Below are 8,940 nucleotides of genomic sequence, written 5' to 3'. Positions count from 1 at the left end.
ACTCAAGTACTGGGTTCGGGGTGTGACAGAGTGGTATCAGAGCCTAAGTTTAAGAATCCTAAGGTTCATTTCAGAAAGAGAGTATATGGATAGATCTTTAGACGAAAATTAACTAATATGAGATATTTTTTTAATTTCCTAACTAAAGTGAAACTGTGTAGGTTGACATGGCATGAGGGATTAAGCATGGGCGTAATCGGAGACCTACTCAATTTGCGGATAGTTCTAATGCTTGAGAGCCAGCTATGCAACAAGAAAATGCTCCACCCTCACCGATTAATGATGCACCACAACAGGAACATCCTACTGAGCCTGCAGAGGTCACTCCTGGGGTAGAAACTCCAAGAGAACCTGAAATTCAATTTGGGGAATAAGTTACTGCAGGTCAGTTAATGCAAGTACTGGTTCAACAACAAGTTGCTGCGAGAAAAGATATGAGGAGGATATTGGAGGTGCAGCAGGAACAACAACAGTAGATCATACAACAAATATTTCAGAAGCGACAGTTCCAGCAGCAACAAGGAGCTGGAAATTAGTATGAACATCAAATCAATTTGTTAGATTTCAAAAAGTATGCACCACCGGCATTCTTAAGGATCTCAGATCCTATAGAAGCTGAAAGCTGGCTGAAAGCAATAGAAAAAGTTTTCCATGCTTTGAGATGTCCTACTGAGGATAAGGCCACTTTTGCCACTTTTATGTTACAAGGTGAGGCAGCCGATAGGTGGGTGATGAAAATTGAAAAGATGAGGCCAAATGATGTACCTTTTACTTGAGAAGAATTTAGAAAAGTCTTATATGAGAAGTATTTTTCTCAAAATGTTCGACTCTAAAAATTTCAAAAGTTTGATTGACTGGTACAGGACCACATGACAGTTGCTCAATATGTGGCCAAATTTGAAGAATTATCGAGATATGCTCCTACATTGATAGCTAAGGAAAATATTCATGCCAGAAAATTTGAGAATGGACTAAGGGATAGAATCCAACAATTAGTAACTGTATTTGAGCTGCCCACTTATAAAGAAGTTGTTAACAAATGCTTAATAATAGAAAAAGGACTTAATGATGCTCAAGTAGCAAGAGAGAAAAGTATGAAGAAAAGAAGTCGAGCAATTGATTCTCAAGGTCAAAGTATCAGAGCCTTCAAACCAAAGATCCCAAAATTAAGTTAGACTGCTACTGAAAGTAAAGTACAATCTCAAGGGAACATTATATGTTACAGATGTGGAGGATCCCATCTTAAACGAGATTGCACATGGCCCGGAGGACAATGTTACAAATATGGATGAGATGGCCATAAAGCAATTGTATGCCACAATGGAGGAGAATCATAGAGACAGTAGATGCCTCAAAATTTTTAGAATACCCCCATAAATTGGGCACCCCAAGATGTACAAAGACAAGATGGGGGACAACAAAAACTAAGGACCCAAGGATGAGTCTATGCACTTACACAACAGGATGCTAATACTTCTAACTTAATGGTGACAGGTACTGAATTGATCTCCTAAATTCTTTTATATATATGTCATGAAATATTATATGCTTAGATATATACGGACATATAGCCTTGGATGATAAATGAATATTATGTAAATATCTGACAGGTATGATTAAAATAGCATCCAACGATGTCTATGCTCCATTTGATTCTGGAGCTACCCACTCTTTTATATCAACTAATTTTATTAAGAGGACCAATAAGATGTCTCCTACACCTTTAGAAAATGATCTTTGTGTCTGCACGCCAAGTTGAGAGGTGATCTTGGTTAATTCAATTTACAAAGATTATATACTGAGTATTGAAGATAGGGAGATAAAAGCAGACTTATTAGTCTTAGAGATGAAGGACTTTGATCTAATCCTGGAGATGGATTGGTTAGCAGCATATCATGCTACAGTTGATTGCTTCAAAATGATAATAAGATTTTAAATTCTGGATCAGTCAGAGTTTAGTTTTATGAGTAATAAATCCTTCTTTATCTCAGCTATTCGTGCTAAGAGGCTCCTTATGAAAGAATGTGAAGGATTTTTTGCCACTATATTAGATGCTCAGGATAAGAAACTCAAGTTAGAGGATATCCTTATTGTGAAAAAATATTTTGATGTTTTTTCAGATGATCTGCCTGGATTACCTCCTGATCGAGGGATTGAGTTTTCTATTGACTTGATCCCTGGTACGAGTCCAATTTTTAAAGCTCCTTATCGAATGGCTCCAATAGAATTGAAGGAGTTACAAAAGCAATTACAAGAGTTGTTGGACAAAAGATTCATTAGACCTAGTGTATCACTTTGGGAAGCTCCAGTATTTTTTGTGAAGAAGAAAGATGGTAGCCTTCGGCTTTGCATAGACTATCGAGAATTAAATAAGATAACAGTATGAAATAAATATCCTTTACCATAAATCGATGATTTGTTTGATCAGTTGCAAGGGGCATAGGTCTTCTCCAAAATTGATCTTTATTCTGGCTACTATCAATTGAAGATACAATCTGGAGATATATCAAAAATAGCCTTTCAGACTAGATATGGGTATTATGAGTTTTTAGTCATGCTCTTTGGTTTGACCAATGCACCGGCAGCCTTCATGGATCTTATGAATCGAGTGTTTGTATCATACTTGGATCAATTTGTAGTTGTATTTATTGATTATATTTTGATTTACTCAAAAAGCTCACTCAAGCATGAAGAGCATCTGAGGATTGTATTACAAACTCTGAGGAGAAAGAAGCTGTATGCAAAACTACAAAAATATGAATTTTGGTTAAACAATGTTACTTTCCTCGGGCATGTCATCTCCAAGGATGGTGTTTTAGTTGACCCAAAAAAAGTGAAGGCAGTAGTCGACTGGAGCCGACCTACTAATCTATCAACGGTGCGTAGCTTTTTGGGGTTGGCTGGCTACTATCGAAGATTTATGGAAGGTTTCTCTTATATTGCTATGCCCCTATCTCGTCTAACACAGAAACAAGTAAAGTTTGAATGGACAGATGAATGCGAGCAAAGCTTTCAAGAGTTAAAAAGACGATTAGTGACTGTTCCGATTTTAACTATTCCATCCGGAACAGAAGATTTTAATATCTATAGCGATGCTTCTCATAAGGGTCTCGGTTGTGTTCTGATGCAAAAGGAAAAGATGATAGCTTATGCCTCTCGACAATTGAAGTCATATGAGCGAAATTATCCTACTCATGACTTAAAATTAGTAGCTGTGGTTTTTGCTTTAAAAATATGGAGGCATTATTTATATGGAGAGCATTGCGAGATTTTCACGAATCATAAAAGTTTAAAATATATCTTTACTCAGAAGGAGATAAATTTGAGATAAAGAAGGTGGTTGGAGCTATTGAAGGACTATGACTTGACAATAAATTATTATCCTGCGAAGACAAATGTTGTAGCTGATGCTCTAAGTAGAAAATCCTCTGGTGAATTGGCTACTCTAATTATCTCACAAAAATCTATATTGCTAGATTTGGAGAAATCAGGAATTGAAATACGACTATATGATCCTCAAATTCAATTTGCAAATCTTGTACTATAACCTATTTTGATTGAAAGGATTAAGGCAGCTCAAAAGGAGGATTCGGAGTTACAAAAGGTCATAGAAGCAGTGGAATCCAGTATACAGATAGAATTTTGGACACATGAGGATGGGTCATTGAGGTTTGATAGCAGACTATGTGTTCCCAAGATTCCAAGATTAAGGGATGAGATCCTGGAGGAGGCTCACTGTTCGGCTTACACCATGCATCCTGGAAGCACAAAAATGTATCAAGATTTGAAAAGAAACTTTTGGTGGTCTGGCATGAAAAGGGATATTGCACAATTTGTAGCCCAATATTTGGTATGTCAACAAGTAAAAGCCGAACATCAAAGACCAGCAGAACCATTGCAGTCTCTTCTTATTCCTCAGTGAAAATGGGAGCATATTACTATGGATTTTGTGTCTGGGTTACCTAAAATACTTCAGAATAATAATGCTGTATGGGTAATTGTTGATCGATTGATGAAATCAACGCATTTCTTACCCTTTCGAATTGGTCTTTCTTTGGAAAGATTGGCAGGCTTGTATATAGAGAAGATAGTAGGACTGCATGGGGTACCAGTTACTATTGTGTCAGATCGAGATAGTAGATTTATTTCTCAGTTTTGGAAGAGCCTTCATAAAGCCCTTGGTACCAAGTTAAATTTCAGTACAGCTTTTCATCCTCAAACTGACGGACAATCAGAATGAACCATACAGATCCTAGAGGATATGTTAAGGGCTTGTGTCATGGACTTGGGTGGTGCATGGGATAATCACTTATCATTGGTTGAGTTTGCTTATAATAATAGTTACCAAGCAAGCATTGAGATGGCTTTTTTCGAGACATTATATGGAAGGAAGTGTAGATCGCCCATTTGTTGGGATGAGGTGGGAGAAAGAAAACTGTTGGGATCAAAAATAGTGCAACAGACAGTGAAAAAAGTACACATGATCCAGGAACGACTTCGTACAGCTCAGAGCAAGCAAAAGAGTTATGCCAATAATAGAAGAAGGGAGCTAGAATTTCAAGTAGGCGATCATGTTTTTCTGAGAGTTTTTTTCACTAAAGGTGTAATGAGATTTGGAGTTCGTGGTAAGTTGAGTCCAAAGTATATTGACCCTTTTGAAATTTTAGACAGGATTGGAGAGGTTGCATATCGATTAGCATTACCGCCAGCATTATCTGGTGTAAATAATGTGTTTCATGTATCAATGTTGAGAAAGTATATTCCAGATCCAAGTCATGTGGTGAGTTATGAACCTTTGCATCTTCAGAAGGATCTGACTTATGAAGAATATCCAGTACAGATTGTTGACAAGAAGGATCAGGTGTTACGACATCAAAATATTCCTTATGTGAAGATCCAATGGAGTAATCATAGTGAGAGAAAGGCTACATGGGAACTCGAGACAGAAATGAAGGTCAAATATCCACAACTCTTCGAAAACTCAGGTATGCAAATTTTGAGGATGAAATTATTTTAAGGAGGGAGATTGTAATGGCCTAGGTTCTTGGGCCTGTAAACCCTTGATGGCCCAAAAAAAAAATTAATGGAAGGAGGAAGACTCCTAATCGGAGTCTTCTTCCTCTCCATTTTTGATGAAATTGGACTCGAGGAGTCCGTCTAGGGTAGAAGATCTTCTCTATAAAGACCCCCCTTCCCTCCCTTAGGACCTTACAACAAAATTTCAAAAAAATTAAAGAAATTTGAGGGATATTTTCAAAAGAGTGCCGTAAGCGATTGATCGGAAGAAAGGGGCCGTCGGAGCTATTTTTGGCCACCAGAATAAGGTATGTTTCTTCTCTCTTCTTTTCGGATTGATCCTTCCGGCCATCGACGTGCTTGAAAGTTGGCAAGATGTCGGTTCGGGCTCAAATAGGGCACCCTTATTTGTGTTGTTTCTCTCCTTCCGTCACTGGCAGCAGGGATCGGTGGGGCTGCCATCGGGACGATAGCCTCGCCACCGCTGAGGTTGCCGAGGAGGGTGGCCGGAGATGGCCTACCCTGGCCGTGTGAAGGGGAGGCGTTCGGGATGGGGATCGGATCCCCTGCTTTGATCGTTGGGAAGAGGAGAAAAAATCTCTTCTTTCTTCTCAAAATAAAATAAAATAAAATAAAATAAAATTAGGACACAAGTAAGGGTTTCGATAAACCTCAATATATGATTTTTTTTAGAAAATTAATTTGGTTAAATTGATTTGTTTGATAGGAGAACAGTCCAACGAACAGGAGGCCAACGAGTAGGGTTTTGATATTCAGACTGTAAGACTGTGAGTTTGATTTCTCATTGATTAAGGTAAGAATCCTGTACATGATCATCACCATATATGTTATTTGTTCGTTAGTTTTATAATATTGATTTTGCATTACTGGATTTATGATCGATGAGTTTTTTATGCTTGAGACACCAATATATGGCTTATATGATTCTTTTTAAACATGAGGATGTTATGAAAAGATTACTATGATTGATGGTATGAGTCTTATGGATATGACTTATCAATTTGATCATCCTGTAATTCAAAATTAATTCGATGAAATCAATAATTAAATGAAAAAGATATGGTTTGGACTAGCCTCGATATATGGAACAGCTCGTCAGGAGTTTATGCTTGGGACAGTCCGTCAGAAGCTTATGCCTAGGATAGCCTCCACTGGCTTATACATGAATCAGCTGGCCAGGAGCTCATCCTAGGACAGCCTTGAAAGGCTTATATGAAAAGAAAAAAAAATAGATTGGAAAGAGATTGAGGTATGTTCTGGATTAGTCCAAAGCCAAAAAAAGATAAAAGATTGTCAAACCGAAGATGTGAAAAAATGAAACATATAACATGTAATTCAACAATGAATGAAGACTTCACCTGATGACATGTGATGATCTATATTTATTAAATGCATGTTTATGTCAATATTCGAGTTATTATATACATATGAGTCTTCACAAAATTATATTGGTTTTAAAAATATTAATTTTATCTATTGGCCTGATGTACATGTGCAGTGATTCTTACTGAGCTGGAGAAGCTCATATTTCCTTCTTGTTTTTTTTTCAGACTCACAGGATGCTTAGTTTGGATGGTTTGGATGAGAGCAAATAAGAACTGAAGCCTTTAGTAGTTCAGTTAGTTTAAATTCTCTGATACCAATGAACATTTGAATAATTGTATTGAACAAAGTTTACTTTTGATTTGAAGTTGTGACTCGGTTGATTTATTTGGTATTTACTTGGTTATTTAAAATTTTGAGGTGTTAATTATTTAGGCCTTACATGATCCTTAGAGCGCTGTTCTAGGATTTGTGCGGCCGTGTTACGTGGCCAACTCAGGTGCTGGGTTCGGGGCGTGACAACACCATTCATCTGCAGCTGATTTCTCCTCCTGTACACCTTGCTGGATCTATCCCCCTGCAAAATCCAATTCAGATCACTATGTACCATGTCATTGGCATCCCAACAACACACACCTTGTATAGCATATTTGGCTACAAAATCAGCAGCTCCATTGGCTTCCCTGTAAACACGAGTCAAATGGAAACAGTGACAACTATTAATCCAGTTATGAACATCCTGCAGAATATGGGGTTTTTGTCCACCTCTCAGAGAGTGATTAGCAATGCTTGATATAGCAGAATTGGAATCTCCTTCCAAGCAAACTTGCTTTGCATCCTGTTCAATAATTGCCACCCACATTGCCAACCAAACTGCTATGAGCTCGGCATAAGACATAGGTGAGGGAAACACAGGTTGCCCCGCTTTAATAAGCCGGCCTTGCCAATCTCTTATAACAAAGCCTACAGCCACCCTATTACCATTCACCGCAGTATCAAAGTTGACCTTGAGACTTCCATGGCGGGGAAGGGACCAAGAAAAAAAGGAATGTGAAGTACTGCCCACATTGCGCAGCAGAAGGCCACCCCAACGCATGAATGAAGGTATAAGGTTTGAATTGTTAACAAGATCATTTGATGAAGAAAGTAAGCCTGGATTTTTCTCATTAATTGGACAGGAGACCACATCGAGTGCTGAAAGATTCTTTCATTTCAACCAATCCAAATCATCCGGGCAGCTATTGCAAGCAAGATGATCGCCTTTCCTCCTCCCCGGCAGCATATCTACCAGACCCAGCAGAATATTGGGCACCAAATTCATATGAAACTCCTATATCAGTCATAGCCAACAAACAACATCAAAAAGGCATTCAACCAATGCATGGCTGATATCTTCAATTATGTCTGGGTAGAATGGCATGCTATCCAAAGTAGATCGAATGTGCCGGTCCAAGATCCAAAGAAAACATCAAAAACAAAGAAAAGAAATTTTGAAAGAAAAATAAATTTAGAAGAGAAAAGAATCTTTATTAAAAAATAGAGCCACACAAAAGAGCTCTTTCATGTCTCATCAAAGAGGACACCTCTAACTCTTTTTGCTCCCACACCCTAAAGGAGACTCCAATGGTCCCTTTACATAGATATTCTATAGGTGAGAGTTTAACTCCTACCTAAACTTAGAAAACAAAATTCACTAAAATACAAACTCTTAACTAAATAGAATAAAACTAGAGATAGAGTCCTATTTCAAATAGGACACAAAAGAATAATAAATAGAGTCCGATTTAAAATTAGATATGTAATGGTTCTCAGCAATCCCCCTCGTAGCAAAGTCCATACTAATAATGCCAAGCTTGCTACTGCGCAAGTCTTCAAACCGCTCGACTGCTCATCTTTTAGTGAAGATATTTGCTAGCTAATCTTTCATAAAAATAGAAAGCAAATCAATCTCCTCATCTACAATTTTTTTTCTAAAAAAATGATGATGAATCTCAATATACTTTATCCTTGTATAAAATACTGGATTCCTTGCCAATCGGATTGCACTCTCATTATCATAATAAAGAGGAACAACATAGTCAATATCCTGACCTAAACCATCAAGCAACCCTATAAGCCAAGTCGACTCCTGAACTACCATCGCAACAGCACGATACTCTACCTCTTTAGAAGATAATGCAACAATATTAGGTTGTCTCTTGCTACACCAAGAAATAATACCGAATCCCAAACTAAAATAGTAACCAGTGATAGACCTACATGTATCTACATCACTAGCATATCTACATCTATAAAATTTGCTAACTTGATTGAAATAATCAATAGTCTTAGCAGTATACCTAAGGATCCATAAAATTGCATCAAGACGTGGCCATAGAGGATGCTGCATATATCTAATGATAATACCAATTGCATAAGAAATATCTAATCTTATGATAGTCAAATGGATTAAATTGCCCACAACTTGTCTATATTAGTAAGATCATGATACAATTTGTCCTGCAGTTTACTCAACTTTAAATTTGATTCAATGGGGATCTGCATATACTTGCAATGAGCCAAGCCATACTTATTTAATAA

General features: G+C 37.5%; 1 protein-coding gene across 1 annotated transcript; it reads right to left on the bottom strand.

Annotated features, from left to right (window-relative positions):
- Positions 1-208: 208 nt before the first annotated feature.
- Positions 209-7,456, bottom strand: LOC140855570 (uncharacterized). The gene is made up of 2 exons (XM_073251575.1): positions 6,997-7,456; positions 209-351 (listed from the first exon to the last, which is right to left on the bottom strand). Exons 1-2 carry the CDS (start codon positions 7,454-7,456, stop codon positions 209-211), a joined length of 603 nt encoding a protein of 200 aa, XP_073107676.1.
- Between the last annotated feature and the right edge of the window lie 1,484 nt (positions 7,457-8,940).

Source organism: Elaeis guineensis, chromosome 1 (genome assembly GCF_000442705.2).
Source record: "Elaeis guineensis isolate ETL-2024a chromosome 1, EG11, whole genome shotgun sequence".
Classification (NCBI taxonomy): Eukaryota; Viridiplantae; Streptophyta; class Magnoliopsida; order Arecales; family Arecaceae; genus Elaeis; species Elaeis guineensis.
Note: the sequence above shows the minus strand (reverse complement) of the source record. Positions and strands in the feature narration are given on the sequence as shown.